This window comes from Ambystoma mexicanum, chromosome 4q (assembly GCF_040938575.1).
Source record: "Ambystoma mexicanum isolate Mex_15411 chromosome 4q, UKY_AmexF1_1, whole genome shotgun sequence".
In the NCBI taxonomy this organism is placed as follows: domain Eukaryota; kingdom Metazoa; phylum Chordata; class Amphibia; order Caudata; family Ambystomatidae; genus Ambystoma; species Ambystoma mexicanum.
Genome location: NC_090928.1, coordinates 415,365,715 through 415,389,908, shown reverse-complemented (window position 1 = coordinate 415,389,908; position 24,194 = coordinate 415,365,715). Strand labels below are relative to the sequence as shown.

Here is a 24,194-nt window from a genome sequence, read left to right as displayed (position 1 = left end):
CTCCTTAAAGGAATAAGACTTACAATTCCTCCCCTGTCTCGCTATGATAAGCTTTGGGACGTCAACAAGGTTCTGAATCTTTTTCTGTCATGGCCGCATAACAAGGACCTGTCTCGGACTGCCTTGTCAGGCAAACTTACTACACTGCTCTGCTTAGTCTCCTGCAGGAGGGTCTCGGACGTTAGAGCTCTTGATTTGGCGGGCAGGACCTTTTCTCCTGATGGGGTGGTATTCCATTTGCACAGGAGAACGAAATGTAACTCGAGGGTTATTTCGTACCCCGCTTTCAAAGATCAACCTAAGCTTTGCCTAGTTAAATGCTTAAAAGTTTACGAGGAGCAGACTGCCCCGCTTAGGACTTCCCCTAACGGGCAACTGCTAATAGCCCTGCGTAAACCGCACAAGGCAGTTTCGTCTCCAACCCTAGCACGCTGGGTGCGCTGGACTCTGACTCAAGCAGGAATAGATACCCTGCATTTCGGAGCCCACTCCGTTAGAGGAGCCATGGCTTCCAAAGCATTTCAGGTCGGAGTACGCCTAGAAGATATCATGAGAATGGCGGATTGGTCAGGTGAATCAATATTCAAGGAATTCTACCTGAAACCGCTAGAACAACCAGCTTCTATCGTGGTAAGTAAGCTTTAAACAAGCATAATGGGAGCCTCCGGTCTTGACATAGAATAAAGATTTTCCATAATAACTTACTAGAAATTCTTGATTCTATTAAAGACACGGAGGCGAGCATTATCCCGCCCAGCAAGAAAAATAACAGCGCTACCACCTTTGGGTAATAATTATGCGACTTGTTTGGGAATGTTACTGCTTATTGGTCTGACTTATGTATGTCAAGTTAACACACTATTTCTCTCCCACCCCCGTAAGGGGAACTAGGGTTCTCTGATGCATGAACTAATTCTAGTTACTTTCTTTTCTCTGACAGCGGCTTCAGACAAGCCCTCCTGATCGCCTAATCAGCTCTGCTTCGGCTGCAGTCTCGAGATGACCTCAGCTACAGTTCTTCTTTTCACCGTTTTTTCAAGTTCGCAGCTTTCGAAAGAGGAAGTGACATAATTTGTATGACTGTTTATATGGACAGCCAGTTATTCATTGGTGGACTAAGTCACGTGTTAGTGACCCTTTGCTGGACCTTTTCCTGAAGCATCTTGGGAAATGGAGTTTTTTCTTGGACTTACACTGTTTTTGTTAATATTTACTAAGTTCTTTGTGTTTTTTCATGCACCTTTTGTCTGCCACGCACTCCTGCGCTTTCAATAAGGTGCATTAACACTTGCTGCTGAGCTTTCTATTTATATATTAATAAAAGAAAGAGAAGCATAATGCTCGCCTCAGTGTCTTTAATAGAATCAAGAATTTCTAGTAAGTTATTATGGAAAATCTTTATTATACATGAGACCAGCTCTTAAAACGCAAATCAAGCAAACTGGTGAAATGTCCAAATCCGTACAGGATTCCATTACTGATACCCATATTATATAGATCCTAACTGGAAAGAAGCCCTTACAGGAAGACGGACACTGTCGACATTAGATATTACATTGATTTGCCCTTCAGACTGATTACAATGGTTGGAAGTTGGGCAACATGCTACGTTTTTTGGCCTTTTCACCAGCTTTTTCAAAATTCTGTGGCACATTTGAAAATGACAAATGTATGTGTTTTTGTTGTGAAGGTAAACACGCTGTAAGCTGGATGTATCTATGTAAGATTGGCTAATGGTGAATATGGACGGACGCTTAAGCTGTTTCAGTCTCTAGTGTGGACTACATAGTCATAATGTACACATCGCAAAATTGATTTTCACAGCGCACTCACCTTGAGGGAACTCATTTTATTGACTTCAGAAGATTGAGAAAAGAAGCCTGTACGATTCGAACCTGTGCACTGCAGGCTGCACGTAGAGTTCTCCGCAGTTGACCATCAATACACTTCTCACTTGGGCAATGAGGAGACTGAAGAGCTGTGGAAATCCACCTTTTGAGATACTATTTCAATTGAATTATTTAAGAAAGTCAAATAAATCAGTAACTTTTGAATTGATGCTTGCGATACGATAATGCAGCCAAGGGTGGCTTATTACCCTTGTATGGCATGGCTTATCAGCGTATCCATTTTAAAAGGTTTCTTATTGAACAGTGTATACTGATGTGTAAAAATAATGGCACCATTATACCAGATATGTCTGCTATAACTATTAGTAAAGTTATCAAAATATTTAGGTGATTGGTTTGACTACCATTTGTTTTTCAACAAAAGAAAAGCTGTGCTCAGTTGGCTTATCAAGAACCCCTCTGTCTGCTAGAGGCCAGGCTTGGGATTTATTGCGTGCATTTGGTCCTATCTTATTCATAATTAACTGTGTCCTTAGGTGATCCCATTTCATGTGGGTAGAATCACAGAGTTGGAGGTTACACTGCTGCCCATGTCTATCTTCACCACAAGATTACAAACTCGCAAGGATTCAGACTTGTCATCGTTTGCAGCGGCGTGGAAGGAACCCACAAGTACAGTTTCAACAACCGTGCAATATACCAAGTACTGCTGATCGATGTGATAATGGATTATTAGCATTCAGTGCAAATACATTCTTAATGAACAAATGTTTACCAATTCACAAACACAACTGTTCCCATTTCCATTCGAATGCATCCATCTTTGCAATCTGAAATGATTCAATGGCACTTTATGCTGAAGTAGGTTTTGGATGCCCACATGCGCTGTACTTTTATCTTCACATTTCTTTAAACTTGAGAGCAGCAACCACTCACCCATTTGCTACATATGGAATTTAAGAAGCAGCAGAGAGATGTACATAGGGGCTATAAAGCAAATCTGTATTACTCTCATAATACCATTTGAGAGTTTGGGGGAGATTTCATGTCCTACTTTCCCTTTCCTTGCTTTGGGTTCAGACTGCTTTGTAGCGCTATGAATGACAAGACATTTGGCACACACCATTTGATTTTGTCTAAATTGTTTGCAAAATCACTTTGGATTGCTCTTGGAATACTGGATTCTTGCCGATCCTGTAGTTCGCTTTTCACAACTGAAGCATGAAAAGTGTTGGCTAGTCGAAGACAATATATCTAACGGAAGAATCTTTTTGAAATCAATTTAATGCAAGTGATCTGAGTATTTCTAATTTGCCTAAACAAGTAATCACAAAGTTATGTACCACCTTCACTTCATTGTTTTTATTTTTATAAAAATGTGTTTTGGTCACATTGAATCATGAGGAATGGTGTAGAGCGCTCGCCCTGATCGAAGTGAGTTGGTAAATCAAAACTGGAAAATTATATTTATACTGTTGACTGATGATTTTTTTTTGTGTTGAAGTGCTAATAGAGTAAGGAAGGTTAGCCCAGGAGCAACGCGTTTGTATTGGAAGCAAGACAATGCAGCGCCACACAGATCGGAATCCTGCGCTTTGAAACCACAACGCTGTTATTAAGCGTTTTATAAATTAACAATTAAATTAAATAATAGAGTGCTACATGCTGCCAAGTTATCTTCAAGTCTATCGGAAATGTGGGCCCTTTTGTCTGATAATATCCACATTTTGATTGTAGCTAGTTCCACATGCGCTGTAGGGCATTTCACTTGGGGGTAACACTGCCGAGTGATTTCTCTGGTGACTTATTAGGCTTCTCTTTTGATTGAAGCTTTTCTTGCAAAGGGTACACTGAAAAGGTCTCTCTCCTGTATGTTTTCTCTGGTGTATAATAAGATCTCCATTCCTACTGAACCTCTTTGGGCATTCGGTACATTTATACGGCTTGTCTCCAGAGTGTGTTTTCAGGTGTCTACTAAGGGTCCCCTTCTGGCTGAAGCTCTTCCCACATTTCATGCACGTGTATGGTCTGGGACCACTGTGTCTTGATTGAGGCCCAACAAGACCTCTGGCTTCACCGAAGCTTTCATTAAATCGGGCAGACATATCAACACTGTGAGTTGGTTGCGTGCTTGGCTGGTATCTAAGAAGCATTGGATTGCCAAGACTACTGTGGCACACATTATATTCATTGGACATCTCCATGTTGGGTAGTACAGGATGCAAATTGGATTGTGCTGAAAAAACAAAAACGCTTTCAGAGTCAGTAGTGTTCTCGCCTTCCAGTTCCTCATTGCGTTGAGACCATGAGCAACTTTGAAAGTTTGTTTCCTTTTCAGAGGTGAGCAGGACCTTCATTGTTCCTGATAAAGGTTTGCAAGATGTTCTTTCTGTGCATTCAGCAGAATCTCCTTTGTTGACATTTCTGTTCACGGGTCCGTTGCACGCTGGAATAAAATGAGAGCCCAGGTTTCAGATTTTGTGTACATGCAAATAAAAACATGATTCAGATGCATCTAAATTGTACCAATCGAGGAGCTAAAATTCATACTGCACATGTTCATCAAGGTTTAAGAAATCAGCTTCGATAAATGGCATGAATTCAGACTCAGCCCTTGCACATTCTTAACAATCCCACTAGACATGCAGGGCGAGTTCCTTAGTTTACATACTCGACCTAAGAAAAATGCACGTGCCCCGTGGTGATGGGTAACAAAATGTTTAGCAGTGTATTCTGTAAAATGGTGCATGTCACCATAAGTACACTTTATATTTGGTGCAATTCTACCACCCAAAGGCCAGCCATGCATAGTGAAACGTATTTGCCATTAATGCAAACGAAGTTTGTTTGCATTAAATATCAAATAAGTTTCAAACATCCCCAAGCTCACCAGCAAGGTTAAGTATCATTCAAATGGTAACTGCACTTCATAAAATCTACTCACCAATGAGAGTAGGTTAGGAGATTTTGCAAGCACCGCTACTTCGGAGAAAACCCATTGCATCTAGTATACAGTTCAATGGGCCTCATTCCGAGTATGGCGGTAAGGGATAGCGGCCACCGGTAACGAGACCGGTGGCGGTATTCCCTTACCGCCATACTCCGAGTTCCCTCTGCGCCCTCGCCCTTAACGCCTGCTTTGAGCAGGTGTTAAAGTCGAGGGCGCAAAGGGGCCTCCAAGCCAATAACGGTGACCGTAATGAACGGTCACCGTTATTTGCATCTTCCCCATTCCCATTGAGCCCTATGGGGGCTCATTTGGGAATGGGGAAGAGCCTTGGTGAATGGGGAATTACCGCCCCGCCAACCTTGGAATGGGGCGGTGATTCCGCCATCCACCAAGGCGCTGCCGGTCCGGGTACGGCGTCAACCAAGGCGTTAATAGCGCCATTGGTTAGCGCCGTACTCGGAATGAGGCCCAATGTCTTTAAAGGAACATTGGTTGCATACACCTTTTGAACTCATCTTTCAATTCTAGTGAAAGGCTTTACAGAAGACAAGGAAAGCAATTGGGGATCATGTCCAAGTGATAAAGCACATTTATGGAAAATACAGTTGAACAGTGAAAGATCGTGTGGAGGATCAGTAGAAGGAGGCGGACGCTGTAAAGACATTTTCACTATATCGGTTATTTGAAGTAAAAGGCAGCCTGTCCCTTCCCTATGTCTATGGGGTGTTCCCTACCCATGTTGCTAACTAAGGTTCTTGTCAGTCAGTGTGAATGTCCAAAACAAGTCAGTCCACCATCCAAATCTAACCTATCTAACCCTACCACTAACACAACTAACTAAGGTCAGGAGAATGACTCACTTCTCCTGGTTGCTTTGCTTCATCACAAGTTTTTTTGATTCCATTGTTTTAATCAGTAGACAATTTATAAATAATCTCTGGTTATCCTCTGGATTAAGTTCTGCAGTTCTTTTAGGGGTCTGGTATTTCCCCCTCCCTCTTTCTTAGGGATTGTCTTAGTTCTGTTCACGTTCCTTCTCTGTCTCTTAGTGTTTGAGACCCTCTAAGAAATTGCTCTCTTCTTGAATATTTTGGTTGTTCAACTTCCAATGATAATCCACCTCTTCCCAGGGTGTTGTTTCATGTATGAGGCTTATCTTCATGAGTTTTCAGATCTCTATTCCCCAATTGTCTTTCTCCAATATGTTCGCTTTCTTATCGTCAGGATATGGGGTGACTTTTCCCTTTTCCCAGGGTAATAAGTTTTCCTTAGTACTGGGACGAGTTTTGTTTAACTTATAATGAGCCCCCCCCTTGACCTTTCGGTATTCCCATTCCCTTCTGTGTTCAGGGGTTACAACGTCGGTACCTGTAATACGTTGGACTCTTTCTTGCTTTTTTTGTAGCTCTGCGGCTTACTTTCTGTGGTGTCCCTCTCCTCTGCCACCCGATCTTGCCTTCTGGATAGCGCTGGTGTCATGACTCAGAGTTCCTTCTCCTGCTGGTGGTGTCAGCGTCGTTGTGTGGGCGGGCTGCACACCACAATTGATTTGTAGTCACGCCACCATCAAACTCTCTGTTCCACCATGTTTAGATTTCCTCTGCTTCCACATGCTGGTTTCTCGCTCTGCATCAGAGCTGCTATGGTTTACGCGGGCTCTGCGTTCTGCGACCGCCCACCTCCTTCCATCCTGCTACGTACAGGGGCCTCTTGTTCTCTCTCCTCTTTCCACCCTCTCTTGTCCTTTGGCATATGATCCCTTTTCATTATCCATGGATCAGTCCATTGGAGACTTTGATTTTAGGGGATAGCCTCAGTTTCTTGTCATTGATAATGCAGGTTCACTTTATCTTCATGAAACTGATAAGATTCTGATGTTTTACACAAGTCCATATAAGCCATCACTTGGAGGGCATCAGGGAGTTTCTCACGGAACGGGAGCCTTGTCCCCGAAGGGGGAGTCTCTCCCAGTGAGGTCCCACATGCCTCGACCCCTAGAGTGGGTGTTGCGGAGTGGGCTCACCTCCCTAGCCTCACAAGGGTGCTCTCCCTTGGGGAGAAGGGACATATTCCCTCAATTTGTCACTATCGCTAGGTGTATTCACTCTGCCCCCTTCATGCCTGCTCTTTTTCCACAGAACTTAACCTGGTCTAAAGATTTGGCCTGGCTGACTCCACATCACCATTCCCATTAAAGAAGTTCTCCTTGGCAAATCAAGCAAATCTATTAGCAAAGTCGTCCCTTCCCCAGTTATATCAGTTCAAAAGGTCTCTCAAAAGTTTAGAAGGATTTGGAGTACTTCCCTCAACACTCAGTGTTTTCAGTGTCTGTTCCAGAAAGTATCGCCTTTGGCTTGTCTAATGTTGTAGTTGAAATGCAACCACTTCCAGTGCCTCTTGCGGGGTCTGCAGATGTCCAAGTCTCCACTATAAGGTGTGAATGGGGCAGAATATTGCTTTAAGTAGTAGACAGAACCACCCAGGACTTGCAGACTGAGTTTACTGAGAGAAGCTCTTGAAGGTCGGATCACCTGATTTCCATGGAAGTCCTGAATTCTACCCTCTGCATCTGTTTCCTACTCTCTTCTGGTTCTGGCCTTCCTCCATGCTGTGCCACGCCAAGCCACCTCCTTGTCTCTCCTGCCAGCATGGGTTCAACCCCTTCAAATAAGGGGCCTCACTCCTGGCTCCTTCCTTGTGCCCTCTCATTCCTTCCTATTCTGATTATTTCTGGGCTGACTGGTGTTGGGTGCTTCCTGCTGCTTCCCTCCTGCCACCACAGATGATATTGTTCTTCCATCCCCTTGTAGCCTGCTCCTGCCACCACCTGAAACTGTCCTCCTGCCAAATCCCCTTGTATTCTCCTCTTTAGACTCTTCTCCTGCCACAACCTAATGTTCTCCTCCTGCCACTTCCTTAGACTCACCACATGAAACTCTACTCTTGTCACCAGTGGATATTCTCCCTACTACCTCTCTCACCTTCATTCTCCACACTTCTTCCTCTCTGCCGCCAAACTCCTTCTCAGACGTCTCTGCTAAAAATCGCCAGGTTGAGCCACACTCCATTCTACAAACACCCACAAAGCCAGTCCACACATAGATTCAGAAACCCCACTACACTCTCTCCCAATGATGAGATTTGCTTGAGTGTTTTGTTCCTATTTTGATTTGCTATCGATAATTGGTCCTCACCCACCATACTCCTACCCAGAGGTGTTGTAGAGGTTTTTCTGGAGTGTCAGTGGATTGCGGCTTTGAAAGCTCCCCCCCCCCGATCTTGGAGTGAGCAAGAGTTTATTTCGGCTCTGGAAGCAGAGCCACGCCTGCTTACCTCTGATTAAGTGTTCGCAGCCCACCAATCATGGAAATATTATCATAACGTGTCTTTCTAAAACCCATGGACATCGCCTCAGAGGGCATTACTTAACTACATTAGGGGACTGCCTGATACTTCCTCTTTATTGATGCAAGTGGCCGGCCCCAGCCCATTGTCAGGGACTAAGTGGGGGTGATCAGGGGATCCTCCACCTATTGCCTTTCGGCCCATCATCTTCTAGGTTGAAGAGGTACCATACCCCCTTCGACACCCCACTAGAGGTCTCCAAAACAATGCAGGAGGATTTGTCACACCACATGTGACTAAAATGTTCATCTAATGTTATCCTAGCTTTTGGTTTTCATAAGAATTCAGCACCAACAAAATAATGGCTTTACAGGCTTCAGTACATGGGCAGCAGAGTAAATAGCTTTAGAATCTTCAACGGGGTTGACATGTAAGGTTTGGGCCAGTGGAGCCACCAACTCTGAAGCAACCCGTGGAAGAGATACATGGGTAATCCCCAGAACCTCCAAAGCATTACCTTGGGTGATTTCAAGGTATCAGGTAATAATATCCCCATATATATGGTCGCCGTAAATAATATCGCCGGGAAAATGTCGTGGCGATATTATTTGGGTGACCATATATATGGGGACAGGGGCAAAAAAAAAAAAATTAAAATAAAAAAAAAAGTTGGGGTTGCGGAGGTGTCCCCCGCATGTTCAATGCAATAATGTCGCTCCAAAAAACAGCCATTTTTCGGCGATATTTTTGCATGACAAGATTTTTGTGGCGACATTATTACATGGAACCGATTTCAAAGGGTCACAACTGTCCAAGTCAGCACAAAACCCTCAGACACGCCAATGAGAAATATACTGTGCAAGTCAGGCAGGTAATAATGGGTCCAGAATTGTCTGGGCGGAAGAAACCAAAAGGGAAATCTGCCCCAGGACAAGTGTTGTAAATATTTGGATCAGGGTTTGTGGTCCAGGGGTCCTACCCACAAGTACCCAGGTGGGAAAGGGGAGAATTCCATCCTGTAACTCTAAAGAAGAAGCCTCAGGACAGGGAGGACGCATGGGGAGTTCTAGGAATTTCACTGGTGACAGACTGGAGAAAACCCTAGGACAAGAAGAGTGTTCTTGGTCTTTTCCTTGGCGTCTGCTTCATTTTTTTTGCTGACTTGGCCATGAAACTGCAGCCAGGGAAATCCTTGTATTGGACTCTTCTTGTCCTAGGGCTTTCTCTAATGTGTCACCAGGGCATCTTTGACTGTGCTGCTGGTCTTTCATCTGCCACCAGGATCTGGGTTGGAGCCCCAGCTGGCTTCTCCTTACTGCTCATCTCAGGGACTAGCTCCTGCCATGCTCTTTGCCCACTTTATTAACAGACTGTCTAGTCTAGATTTCCCCTTCATCCTGGCTTGGTTTATGGTGCGGCTTAATTGGCACAACTACCGTTTATTCTGTCTGCTTCTGCCTAATTGGATGTTTTGGCTTGGCCAAGAAAGATTCTGACTTCTCTTTCTCCTCTTACTAGATCAACTCCCTCTCTGGAATGCCGTCTTAATATCCACCAAGTCAGGAGGCTTTCGCTTCTTTTTATACAGTTGATTGACTGATTTAATAAATGTTCTGATTCATGGGCCCGTTTTCTCGTTGCTACCCTTGTCCATGATACGTAATCCCTGAGACTGACAAAAAACTCCCAGCGACTGTGATTTTAAAACCCTATATTCTTGGCAGACTCCTAGGAGTTTGGAAGTTGGTAAAGGATCAGACTCAGAACATTGGGTCCTTTAGAACAAACCTTAACAAAACCTCTTTAATCCCTCCTGCCACTATTTTCTTGAAGCCTCTTTTTGAGTTGGACCCACATCTCATAGGTGTTCTCGATCCTACTACTATCCTAAAGTTCAGGAAAAGGATAACTTGAGCTCTGGGGCTACACTAGCCCCGGACACCAGTCCAGTGAGCCTGGGACTGTCCCATTTACCTGTATTCTATAAAGGGAGACCCTTAGCAGAAAGGGACTGATATTGGGCTGATACTAATCGTCATGCTTTCACTACTTATGTTACCACCTTCGCCCAACTAAGTAGGCCTATTCATTTTGTGTTGAGACCTTACTTTTACAAACTATCGCTTCTTTTGAATCCCAAATGATGTATTTATATATTTGATGTATTTGACCTGCAGAGACCCCGGTGAGTGTTGTGGCCTCCTGACCACCTGGGCCTCCATTTTGGGGCATTGGTGTAATTTACCAGGCCCCCTCCGGCCTGCGCACACAAGCTGCAGCCTCCCTCCCTCCCTCTCCAGCCCCGATCCCACTTCCTGGTAAACGCTCCTCCTCCCGCCTCCCAGACCTCCCTGCACTTGTGATTGGCTAACGGAGGAAAAGCAGCCAGGCCACAGAGCCGCTCCACTCGCGCTGCGTGCATTTGACCTGCAGAGACCCCGGTGAGTGTTGTGGCCTCCTGACCACCTGGGCCTCCATTTTGGGGCATTGGTGTAATTTACCAGGACCCCTCCGCCCCGTGCACACGAGCTGAAGCCTCCCTCTCCAGCCTGATCCCACTTCCTGGTAAACGCTCTCCCTCCCTGATTGGTTCTCCCTACTGATCTTAACTGACCCTATCAGGGCAGCCCTCTGCCCGTGCAGCCCCCTGCGGCTAAGGGCCCAAGGCCAAGGGCGGCTCCAACAGAGGCGGCTCCAGGAAGTGTCAGCAGGTGTCCTCAGGGGAAGCCAGTGGCCAGCCGTCAACCAGCAACTACAAGGACCAATAAGATAGGGTGGCTTGGGTTGGGGAGAGGTACAGCTCTACCCTAGATACCTGGCCACTAGGCTAAACCAATGTTCACCATTGTGATCACCCCCCGTCGCCCCAAATTGCATTGACAGCAGGGCCTCTATGCCCAAATTGCATTGTGTGTTCTCCAAATTGCATTGATAGCGGGGTCTCTGGGCCCAAATTGCATTGTGTCTGCTCCAAACTGCATTTATAGGCCTCTCTCCCACTATATAGGTGTCTCAAACTTAGCAGGGCCTCTGTGCCCAAATTGCATTGTGTGTTCTCCAAACTGCATTGATAGGCCTCTCTCCCACTATACAGGTGTCCCAAATTTAGCAGGGCCTCTGTGCCCAAATTGCATTGTGTGTTCTCCAGACTGCATTGATGGGCCTCTCTCCAACTATACAGGTGTCTCAGACTTAGCAGGGCCTCTGTGCCCAAATTGCATTGTGTGTTCTCCAAATTAAATTGACAGCAGGGCCTCTATGCCCAAATTGCATTGTGTGTTCACCAATCTGCATTGACAGGCCTCTCTCCCACTATATAGGTGCCTCAGACTTAGCAGGGCCCCTGTGCTCAAATTGCACTGGGTGTTCTCCAAATTGCATTGATAGCAGGGCCCTGTGCCAAAATTGCATTGTGTGTTCTCCAAATTGCATTGACAGCAGAGCCTCTATGCCCAAATTGCACTGTGTGTTCTCCAAACTGCATTGATAGCAGGGCCATTGTGCCTAAATTGCATTGTCTGATCTCTAGACTGCGTTGGTAGGCATCTCTCCCACTATATAGGTGCCTCAAACTTGGCAGGGCCTCTGTGCCCAAATTGCATTGTGTGTTCTCCAAATTGCATTGATAGGCCTCTCTCCCACGATATAGGTGCCTGAAATTTAGCAGGGCCTCTGTGCCCAAATTGCATTGTGTGTTCTCCAAATTGCATTGATAGGCCTCTCTCCCACTATACAGGTACTTCAAATCTAGCTCACTCTCAAATTTAGCTAACTCTCAAGTCTCTAGTGAATTATGGTGGGGGGTCACTCTAACTAGGGCCTCTCGCATCACAAGGCGAAAGTCCAAGCCACCCTCCAACCAACAGATAGCCTCCCCAACCCACGCAGCCTGCTCACCACAGTGAACTGCGCTCAGGGAGACGGACAGTAAAGAGACCCACCGATAACACCCAACTTAATAACCCGTACCACCCCCTTCCACTACACCACAAGACAACCCAACCAAAAGCAGGACCAACTAGACGTCACCTAACAAAGACTAAACAAACTATCAATCTTACAATGCCGCGCAAACGACCCGTTCCAAGGAAAAGACAAAGACGAAAGAACAAACACTCCAGAACAGCATTTTAGCAGATCAACGATGGACTGGACCCCCAAAGTCAGGAACACAAACCGAGGCAACTCTGAGAGAAGAGAAAAATCCCTCTACCTAACTCCATACCTCACAGACAGCAGGCCACCACAGCAATCCAACTCAACACTAGAAGCAGCAACTTCAAACAACCTAACACAAGCAAGCAGAAGGAGGACAACCAACAAAAACAGCGAACAGACGACTGACGCAATAACTCCCTATATCGCCAAAACAAGAGGAACCTCCAATCAACAACCACAACTCCCCAAAGACGAACGCGATGAAACACAAAAAACCTAAGACAAAATCGAGAAGAATTCTTCGAAGACGCTGACACCCCGAATCCCACAGTCCAACAATTGACCGACCTGGAAGGAAACCTCAACACCGAACAGAAGGCGACCTCGACAAAGACCAAACCAAACAACACCTCCAAACTACACTGCAATCTAATAAACGCAAGATCCATGTCAAAACACTCAACAGAAATCTTTGACCTACTCAACAACAACGGCATTGACATCCTGTTCATCACAGAAATATGGCTGGACGACAACTACAAAATCACACTCCAAAACTGCCTTCCGACCGACTTCAAATAAACAGTCAAAACAAAAGAGGAGGAGGCATCGCTATAGCATTCAAAGAACACCTGAAAATAAAAACTGACGAACCACTCAACATCCTCAACTGCGAAGCCATGGTAACACACCTAACAGAGAGCCCAAAAACCAACATCACATTCATCCTGGTATACAGACCGCCAACATACGATGCAACATTCATCGATAACTTCATAGAAGCCATCACCAACTTAGCCATCAACCACGAACACCTAATCATCCTGGGGGACTTCAACATCTGGTTTGAAGACAGCCACGCCAACTCCCAAAACTCACTAATTGAACAACTCAGCAACATGAAACTACGACAACTAGTCAAAGGAGCAATACACTCGGCAGGACATACCATAGACGCAAAAAACTCATTACCACGGCACCACCGATACAAATACTGTGGTGCGACCATCTCATCATCCCATTTGTGATCACTCTGCCTACCCAAGCCTACATCCAACATCCAAAACTCACTACCACCACCAAAAGAAACTGGAAACACGTCAAAGAAAGCAACCTATTCGAACAACTGGAATTAACGAAACCCTCAAATACAGAATTGGAGCTAGTGGACCTAGACGGGAAAGCAGAGATACTGCACAAATGGATCGCAAATACAATAGACAAGATCGCCCCAGAAAAACCATTCACCCCATCAAAAAAAAGACCAATGGCAAAATGGTTCACCCCACTATTAAACGACATGAAAAAGGAAAACAAAAAGAGGGAATTGGAATGGAGGAAAGAATACAACCCAAGGAAAAAACACTACCAGAAACAAATCCGCGCATACAAGAAGGAAATTCAAAAAGCAAAGAGAAGACACTACGATGACAGAATCAACAATGCCACCAACACACAAAAAGAAATGTTTAGCATCATTAAAGAAATGAGAAACCCACCAGGCTGCGATAACACCCCAACGCCTTCAGAAAAACTCTGCAACGACCTGGCAGACGACTTCAAAATAAATAATCAATGACATCCAACAAACCATACAAAAGCGACCAACCAACCACAACACACAACCCAACGGACCTAACACGGAACCAAAGCACAAACTCCAAAGCTTCCCTGAAATATCAGCAGAGGCATTCGCAATGCTGGTAAAACGAAGCAAGAAAGCGGGATCACCCATGGACCCCTGTCTCCCAGACATATACAAATCAATCCTCGCGCAAGGATCGCCAGCAGAACACTACAGAAACCTTCTAAATCTTTCACTATCAACAGGGACTGTGCTGAAAATCTTCAAATCAGCATACATCAGGCCACTCTTGAAAAACACAAGTGGTGACGTAGATGACCTTTCCAACTACAGGCCGATCTCTAACATCTCCTACCCAGCAAAACTTCTAGAAACCTACGTATATAAACTAATAACATGTAGAAAAACACCACCTGCTGGACCAAGCTCAAATCGGTTTCAGACCAGGAGAGGAACGGAAACAGCATTACTATCCATCTGGGACGATCTCAAAACTAACGCAGACTCAAACACTACCTCAGCCATTATTCTGCTCAACCTCTCCGCAGCCTTTGACACAGTTAACCACGACACCCTGACCAAAAGACTAGAAGACATAGGCATAACAGACACAGCACTACGCTGGACCAAACCATTCCTAGCAGACAGAACAGAAACGGTATGGATAAAACCTTTTTAAATCAACCCCACGAGTTAACGACTGTGGAGTCCCACAAGGATCCTCACTATCTCCACCATATTTCAACATCTATCAGACTCCGGTCATCAGAATCTTCAAAAAATACAACATTACATGTTACAATTACGCAGATGACACTCAGATCATCTACAAAATCAAAGACACCGATGCCGACCACTCAACCCTAACCGACTGTGTAAAAGAAGTCTTCAACTGGATGGATGCCAACAACCTGAAAATCAACCCAGGAAAGACAGAAATCATGATCATATCCACAGACCAAGAGAACGAAACTACCATCCCATGGCCCACGGAAATGGGAAACGCACCAACACCATCGAAGGTAGTAAAAAATCTGGGAGTCCTAATGGACAACACTCTAACCCTGGAACCACAAATAAATGCAACAGTGAAGAGATGCTATTTCCTCCTCCACACGGCGAGAAAAATTCTACCTTTCCTCTCCTTCACGCACAAAACACTCACTATCGTCGCCCTAATCATGTCAAAAATCGACTACGCAAACAGCCTCTACCTCGGAATACCAGAATACCTCCTGAAGAAACTGCAACGGATCCAAACGCAGCAGCAAGTCTACTGCTCAAACTATCCAGAAGAGAACACATCACTCCAGCGCTAAAAACACTACACCGGCTCCCAGTAAAACATTGCATCACCTTCAAAACAATGTGCATAACGCACAGGGCAATCAGCGGACAAGGAGCAGAATTCCTACAAAAGAAAATAACAGTCTACAAGCCAACGAGACCCCTCCGATCAAGCAACGAAATCCGCCTGGAACTGAAACCATAGCTTAAGAAAAAACTTGGAGGCACCTCCTTCTACCACTTAGCCGCAAAAACCTGGAACAACATCCCAAAAGAAATAAGAAACACTGAAGATCACCTAAAATTCATGAAATCGCTAAAAACCTGGCTCTTCAACACCACAGACTAAATCTGAAAAAAAAAAATAAAAAAAAAATAAAAAGGTGACTAAACCGGAAAGGAGACAGACATCCCCGACCGAGAGGGTAACTCACACGACACCTGGATGGGTGACACCGGACAGACTGGAACACAGACAGCCCGCACGGAGACTGAGTCAACTACCCCAGACAATCCCACCAACACCTTGCCTGCCCTTAGTTACCGCCAGGTACCATAGTGGTATGGAATTGACGAGATATTGACAATCACCACACTACCTAAGAGGTTGACATTGGCAGATGCACTTGCCACAGGGGTATTAAAGGAGAATAAGGGCAGCACTGAGAGAGCATGTTAGAGGTGGGGGCCTGAAGAGTAAGGAACCTTATATGCCAGTTGGACCCAGATCTGGACAGAGCTGCATCAGGGGAGACCTCGCAAAACGAGCGCCTCAACTCGGGATAGAAACCCAAACTAACCAACCCTACTAACAATTTCCCTTTCTGCATACACCTCTCAAACTCCAAACCAAACAACCAAACCTACAGCACAACAAACCGCACAAACTTCACTACACTGCAACAACAAAACAAAAACACACATAGTCGTGCACAACAGTGCACGACGTCTACCGGCCGCAAACACCCCAGGCCCAGCCAATGGACCCACCGGGCTGAGGCTGTCAACAGCACATCACTGCTCTCTTGCACTTTTCCTGCTTCGTCCCACTAACTCATCCTCCCCTCCTTTGCAGAGCCTCCAGAGCGCCAGGGGACCACTCCGGTGGTGATAGTGCGCGGTACAAATGTCCTTTAACATTAACATATACTATCTTTGAGCTTCCAATTAATATGTTTCTTACTCATCGAGACACTTTATAACAAAAAACAGATGCCATTAAATGAGAGTTGGAAACACCACTAGATGGAGAAGTGTAGAGGCAGGCAACATGTTAATTTCAATGAAATGACAAGAGAATTAAATAATAGCAGAACATATTATTTTTGGATTAGTTTCTGACCTCAGACAAGGAGAATTTCATAAGCTAAACTATTACTTTAAACACTATCTAAATCATCATGGATTGGCATTCACCGACAACGTGAACCTCATTCTTTTGGGTTAAAAGTTTGCTCTCACTTGAAGTACAAACTGTTCGACAACCTTGCGGCAAACATTTGTGACGTATTGGCATTGGGTGCCATAAGAGTGCTTTTGCTTGATTGGTGCAAATCCATCTAGCGGTTGTCTTTAAATCTAGCCAAAAGTGATCTGACATCGCGGCATACTGCAAGGGTGCAGAACTAAGGCTTGGACACAAAGGTGACATAGGTTTGGTTATAAACTTTTATTAACCAGTAAAAGGGTTGGAAAAACAGCTTCTCTATCCCTAAAGCTAAGAGGGGTTTCCCTGCCTCAAAGAAATCTATTTGTAATTGGTTATTTATAACAGGCTTAATACCCAGAGGTTTCAAAGCGCAGACCCGGGAATCGAACCTGTGTTGCTCCGCGTCATCTTGCTACCAAGGCGATCACTTTGCCCCTGAGATATCCTCCAGAGACTGTGGAAATTAAATGTCAGGATGTCAAATAAATAGTCACTGTGGTGTCCAATTAACCCTACTTCTGACCCTAACACTAGTAACTCAAATATAATATGCAAGGATGCTATAGTCAGAACTAAAGTGATGAAGACAGTTCTTGTCAACAGAACGTTCCCATGTCGCGGGTTGTCAAACAAACCAAATAATACTTTTTCACAGTGTAAAATTCCAATGATTAGGGATTAGCTCCTTTCCCCTCGATTTCCTCTTATCCTACTTGGCAAGCTAGGAGCTGGTCTCCCTCTTATGTAATTTCCTTTACTTTAGATGCACAATAAAAGTTTCCAGCTTTTCCCGTGAACAGCCCTTCTTTGTTCACAGAGGGCTTATGTCTGGATCACTCTCCTGCCAAACATACCACAGGAATTCATAACAGATAGTGACTGTTAAACTTCTCTTTTCCTCTTCTTGGGTCCCAGACCCTGTACTGACTTGAATGCACTTCACTTTACTTTTAGACCTTCATATGGATGCAAGCCCCAGACTCGCAATGATGAATTACACCAGCTTGTGTACTCTCCTGGCAAGCATATGGTTTCTTCTTGTTTATCTCTTTTGCTTTCAGGGTCCTAGATCCTCTTATTCTCAGGCTCTCATATTGGTGCGGGTCACAGACTCGCAAGGCTGTTTCACAATAGTATAGTTTACTCTCCTGCCAAGCATATATGCCTTTCTGGACTGTTTGTTTCTCTCAAGTTCTCAGACCCTCTTCAGCTCTGGATATCATATAGGTACAGGTTCCAGATTTGCAATAATGTTTCTGGCCTGCTTGGTTTACTCTTCTGCGAAGCATATACTTGTTTCTTTCTCTCTCTGTTATTCCCAGAGACTCAGTCCCTCTCATCAGGCACTCAGCAGTCGTTCGCAGATTCCTCTCGGAACTCTACCACCTCTCGGTCTGCCCACGTTCCTGTTTGTGTGGTTCACGCCGGTCACTCCTCCTTTCTAGGGCTGTGCTTTTCCGTCTCTCCATCCGTGTTCGGGTAGCTCTTCTCTTTGTCAGCGGTTGCTCAGTCAGTCGCTGGTTCCTTCTTCGGCTGCAGTTCTTTCCCGCAGCTGCCTGGACTTTGGAATGCTCGGGGAGTGGACGAAGTAGCTCCTTCTGCCTGGGCTACCTTTGTGCTCCCGACTGTTCTGGGGTCCGGTGGATCTTGCTCTGCAAATTATTTAAACAAGGGTGTATTGCAGGCCAATGGCTGCCCCCACCCTAGACAAGATTTGGGGCAGTCAAAGAGGTGTGCAATGTGCCTGCAAAAATGTAAAACTTTTCTCCCAGGGCCCGAAGGCCTGGTTTGGAACAAAAGTAATGCACACAGAATGACCACTGGCCATGGACAGTGACTTGCATACCTGCAATGAGCCTAAGTAAAGTGGCTCAGTAGCAGGCCCAGTGACTACTTAGAGTGGCATGGGGGGACAAAGTGCTAGTAGACTTGCATTGGTGGCAAAGTGGCAACTGGTCTTGGCCTGTGGCCAAGCAAATATCCACCCCACATGACTTGACAATCCCTGGCCATGACCAAATGCAAGGCGATCAGAAAAGTGGCCTTTGGCCACCGGTCATGGGCAGTGGCAGAGAGAAATGCATAGTGGCAGGGCAGGTCCAGCAACCCCTTCAGGGGGCTTGCCAGTACCCAGGGTAAATTGGCCTTTGGCACCACAGTGGGGAAAACGGATCACTGGGCCAGGCCAGGCCAATTGACCATTGCTGGTGGCATGAAGGCCGATAGGGCTTGATAGAAGACCATGCACGAGCAAGGTGGTCACCGGCTATGACCAAAGGGCATGCCTTACTGCAATGCGATGGGGGAAAATTGGCTATTAAGCCTCGCCACATACGAGACCCAGTGGCCACTTCAGATGATTTGGTGGGGCCCATGGCACAGCTGTGGGCCATGCACTGGCCTAAGTGTTATGTTTGTTTGTTTATTTATTTATTATGCGCACCAGACCCGAAGGTATTAGGGCGCAGAAGAAGGAAAAGAGGGTTGTTCAGCTTAGGTTACATTGCTGTGCGTTACAGTACAAAATAATAATAAACAGTGTTGGCTTGTATCATACAAGAGGGCATGGGCTAATGAAGAGCATCACGCCACAGTTACATACAATATATACAATTATAAAGATATATATATATACAGTTATACGCAGTAGTGGACAGTGGTGTGGCGGTGTGGTGGATGGTCAGATGTCATGCTCCTTAATCCATTGGGTGAGGTTAGATCTGAAGCGTGAGTAGGGCATGTCTTCTCTTAAGGAGGGTGGGAGTGAGTTCCAATTTTGGGCAGCTTTGACTGGGAAGCTACTACCACCAGTCTTTATACGTTTGTATCTAGGCACAAGTAGTAGATTAGTATTAGCTGTTCTAGAGGGTCGATTAGTGGATTGTCTCCAGAATCTGTAAGTAAGGTACTGGGGGGCGGCCATGTGTAAGCATTTATGAATTAGGGAGGCAGATTTGAGGAAGATTTTATCTTTGGTGGAGAGCCAGTTGTTAGATCTTCTGAAGTCAAGATATGTGAGCTCTCTTGGGAATGTTGAGGGCTGCTCTTAAAGCATTGTTTTGTAAAATCTGTATCTTATTGGTAATGTATTTGTTGCAACCTATGTATAGGGCGCTCCAATAATGTAGTTTAGATAATACCAAGGCTCTCGCTAGAGTGATGCAATTGTTGGGTGTAAGGAAAGGCTTAGCTGCTCTAATTAGCTTACACGTGTAGGCGGTGGCCGAGGCCATGGAGTTCACTTGTTTTTTGAAGTTGAGAGTAGAGTCAAGGTAGAAGCCAAGAGTTTTCACTTCCTTGGCTACTGGGATATTGTTATTGTCTATGGTGAAGTTAGAATATAGATGGCCTAATTTATTGATATTCATTGTAGTACCCAAAATGAGGAGTTCCGTTTTGTCATCATTCAGGCATAGTCCATGAGAGGCCATCCATGCCTGGATGATGAGATATACTTTGTTCACAAAGGCCAAATCCTTGTCGTAATCTCCCGTCAACGGTGAGGATCTGTGTATCATCTGCATAGTTAGTGTAGGTGATACCCAGGCCGTCTAGATCATCAAAAAGGGGCTTTGTGAAGATGTTGTACAGAGTGAGTGAAACACATGAGCCCTGAGGCAGACCGCAAGTGATAGGAATAGGGTCTGCGGCTGCTGAAGGTGCGAAGACCCGCATAGTTCTATTGTCTAAGAAGGATTGAATCCAGCCTATGGCTTCTTGTGAGAAGTGGGTGGCCGAGTCTAAGTGGTGGCAGAGAGTCTTATGGTCAACCAAGTCAAACGCAGCTGAGAGGTCGAGCAGCAGAAGTAGTGCTGTGTTACCATTGTCTCTCAGGGGGTCTATTGTGCTTTAAGGTCAATCAGTGCAGTTTCCGTTCCGTGTTGCGGTCTAAAACCTTATGTTATTTTATTTACATTTGTAAAGATCACGTACACCCATGGGCATATTGGCGCTAGAACACAACAGGTAGGACTTGTGACGAATTCACTGTCTATAATAGAAAAGTTGTTAAGAAGCGTCTAAACAGAAGATGGTTCTCAACCATCCTGAGCAATAGCGGCAGTGAATTTCAAAGTTTGGCTGAGGCTATAGAAAACGGCCAACCACCCATTCTCGAAAGACTAAAACGAGGAATGGAAATAGACAGGCATCCTGAGAGCACAAGGATTGCCCAGGGATGTATAGCCGAAACCTGGCTTCCAAGTATTCAGCTCCCTGTCCATAAAACAGCTCGATGGACTAAGCACAGGGATTTAAATTCAATCCACGTTGACACCGGGAGCCAGGGCAAGGTATGGGGAAATATGAGACCTATAAGGGCCACTCTGGCAGCCAAATTCTGAAGAGCTTAGGATGGTTTCACCCCCTCCCCCAATTATGGGTAAAATGTGTGCTATTGGAGGGGCCTTGGTTCCTGGTCACCAAATTTGAAAGAATTGTGCTTTTACTACAGCTACCAGAATTCCCTGAGACTTAAATTGAAACTAATCTGTAACACCTGAAAAGACTGCTTCCCTGAAGATTGTTAGAGACATGAAAGTGCTTGGAGGAGAAGAGCAACTGAACTGCAGCAGGTATACAACACTGGGAACTAGAGTGCACTCCTCACCACCTTTTCTCTACAAATTCTGAACGAGTTGCAGACAATGAATGAGATACAACGGTTGAGCCAAAAGAAGAGAGATGCAGTAGTCCAGATGACTCAGGACAAAAGAGGCAACCACAAGGGCATGAAAGTGGGAGCAAAGAAAGGGCAGAACCTTCCGGAGAACCCTCCGTTGGAAATGGCCAGCATGACAAATCACACTGACCCAAGCCTCAATTTTTTCCAAAACCTGTCCCTGTTGTTAAAGGGCCCAGTGCAGGGGGCCAGCATGAAGGGGTCCATAAGGCAGCTGCTGAAGGAGGGCCCATCAGCAGGACCTCTGTCTTGTCTCCATTCAACTTAAGCCAATTATCGCTCATCCAACAACTCGTAGCCTCCAAGAAACCTGAGCAGGCGTAACGGGTAAAGAAAGGTTAACCCGTGTATTAATTTGAGTATCATCCGCATAGCAGTAGCAATGAAGGCCATGTGAGTGGATAACCTTGACTAAAGGCTGAATATAAGGTTGGAGACACGGTGGAGCCTTGCGGCAACCCACAGAAAACATCAACAGATTCAGACTGAAAATGGTGAGAAAGAATTTGACTTCTGTCAGACAGAAAATATTTAAACCAGGATAAGACTGAGCCAGAGAGTCCAGCCAGGGTCAGGAGATCAAGCAGAAAGGTGTAGTTGATCGTATCAAACGCTGCTGACAGATCTAATAAAATGAAACCAGCAGTACCACCCTGATCAGACATCTGGCCAAGTCATCCAGCACTGAGACCAGGACACACTGTGCCGCGGTTGGGATGGAACACAGATTGGAAGGGATCAGAAAAGCATGAATCTTCTAGGAATTAACTAAGCAAAAGGGAAATTAAGGATTCTAGCAGCTCCATAAAAAAGGGAAGAAGGGAGATTGGGTGAAAATTTGCTGGGATGGTACGGTTGAGGGACGTTCTTTTAAAAGGACGATTACCAGAGCCTGCTTTAAGTCTGTAGTGTTAGGCAGAAACCTGTGCAGTTCCCTTGGGGAACACTGCAAAAGATTTAAGACTACAGGTATAGCAGTAAACCCACTTGGTAGCAGTCTGCACCACCCAGATTTACCTGGTAGCTGTGGCTGAGCAGTCAGACTTCCCTCAAGAAGAGTTAGGCAGTATGCAAAGTATACACAATATGTACTCAGACACAATAGCACAAGCAAACACTGACCAGAGCTTGGTTTCAAAAGTATATAGTTGTTTATTTATAAAACACACATAAGTTGAAATCACTCTAGCAAACTATAGTAAAAACACTTCAAACACAGTTATAATGAAAGCAGTTCCAACCCTTACTCCTATCTAGACAACTCTAAGTTAACACCACATAATTAAAACAGAGGTGAGCGCTTAACGTTAGATGACACTCTAGTAGGTTCAAGAAAGGGGTAAAAAAGAACAGGAATGGGTTAAACACACCACTCTAAGGTCCAGAACACTTGCAATAGACTCAAAGAAGCACAAAGTCACAGGTGAGCAAAAGTCACTAGGCAGGGCCCACTCTTAGAGTAGCCGGAGCGAAAATGTGCCCAAGATCACACTGTTGTGAAGGATTCAAAGTCTTGCAAAGAGTTAGAAAGAGTTTAGAGTGGCTTAAAAAGTTTAGCCAGGGTGTCCCAGGCACTCCCAGGTTCGAAAGCCGGGGGCTAAATCTACCCCGTACAGTCGGTGGCAAGGGAAGCCAGGCGGAACACGGTACCTTAAGTGGAAAGGATCCTCCAGCGGTGGCAGTTGTTCCCGGCAGTGGCAGCAAGGCTCGACGTCGGTCAGGGGAGAAGAAGTTCTCGCTGAAGAGCAGAAGAAGAAGGTCGTTGCACTGCCCGGGAAGAAACCAGCCGCGGAGTCCTCCGGTTAAAGGGTTGTACCGACTTTCGTGGTTGGGGTAAAAGGTGGTGGGGTTCCGGTTGCCGGGGTGCTTGGCACTGGCAAGGCGGCCACGAGATACCTCGAGAAGCGAAAAGAAGGCGAAAAACTGGTTGTCCCCACCAGTCAAGGGAAGGAGTCACTCTGTTAAGAGTTCTCCTCGGTCGTCGGGAAAAGTGGTGAGACGGTTCAGCAGGGCTCCACCGGGTGGTGTCGTCGAAGCAGGTCGGCTCAGCTCTTCCCTCGTCGGATTCTTGGTCCTGTGGCGACTTCTGAAGTTCCAGTCCCCAAAGCCCTGCTTTTATGCAGCAAACCCCCATTCACCCAGCCTAGCTGTCACTCAAACATGCTAAGTGGTGAGCCGGCCGGCTCACCACTTGGGCCAATCAGGACGGAGTGCGACTTGAGTTACCAAGGTAACTCAGTCCAGGGTGCCTAAATCCCCCTCCACCCCTCCTAAGTACCCCAGACAGAGTGGCACCACTTTGGAGGGCTTCTGTGGAGAAGCCCGCCAAAAGTGGAACAAAGGGCTCCACTTTGGGTCAGAGTTACAGAGGCGAACGCCAACGCCATTTTAGAATCAAGTTTTGGCAAAAAGTCCCAACCGGAGTTATAATAATAAATATATAAACCGGCGGTATGTTTAAGGCTACCGTAAATAAATAATTAAATGTGTTAGCCTAAAACAATGGGAAATCCCATAGGGAAATATTCGCGGTCGAATATAAAGAGTAGTTTCCACTGCCACCAGCCAAAACTCGATCAGGGGGGGACGGAGACGTGCCCCCTCGACTAACAGACCCTGGGGCAATTGAATTGCCCCAGCCAGTACGTCCACAATATGATGGTTTGTACTGGTTCTGTTCAGGATTCAAGACTAGCAAAGTCTTTGGTGACTTTACATGCCCTGGGAGACAGTAGTCAGTCCCAGGGTATGGAGTCTATGTTGGGGAGTCCCTAGGACACCCCTGGGTCACGGCACAGAGGGTGCTGTGTAACCCACATCACAAAAATACATGAGGCCCTATGGAGTAAAAGACCCCATAGCCCATTCAACACAAGGTTTAACCAAGAAAACACACTTCAATATGTCCA

At 45.6% G+C, this 24,194-nt stretch overlaps 1 protein-coding gene across 2 annotated transcripts in view; it reads right to left on the bottom strand.

Moving 5' to 3' along the window:
• Window positions 1–1,406: 1,406 nt before the first annotated feature.
• Window positions 1,407–24,194, bottom strand: part of ZNF124 (zinc finger protein 124) — a 567,552-nt gene continuing 544,764 nt past the window's right edge. For both annotated transcript variants that reach the window (XM_069607991.1, XM_069607993.1), the window contains one exon: window positions 1,407–4,296. In XM_069607991.1, the coding sequence (XP_069464092.1) occupies window positions 3,536–4,296 (761 nt within the window). In that variant the 3' untranslated portion in view covers window positions 1,407–3,535. The remainder of the gene's footprint in view (window positions 4,297–24,194) is intronic.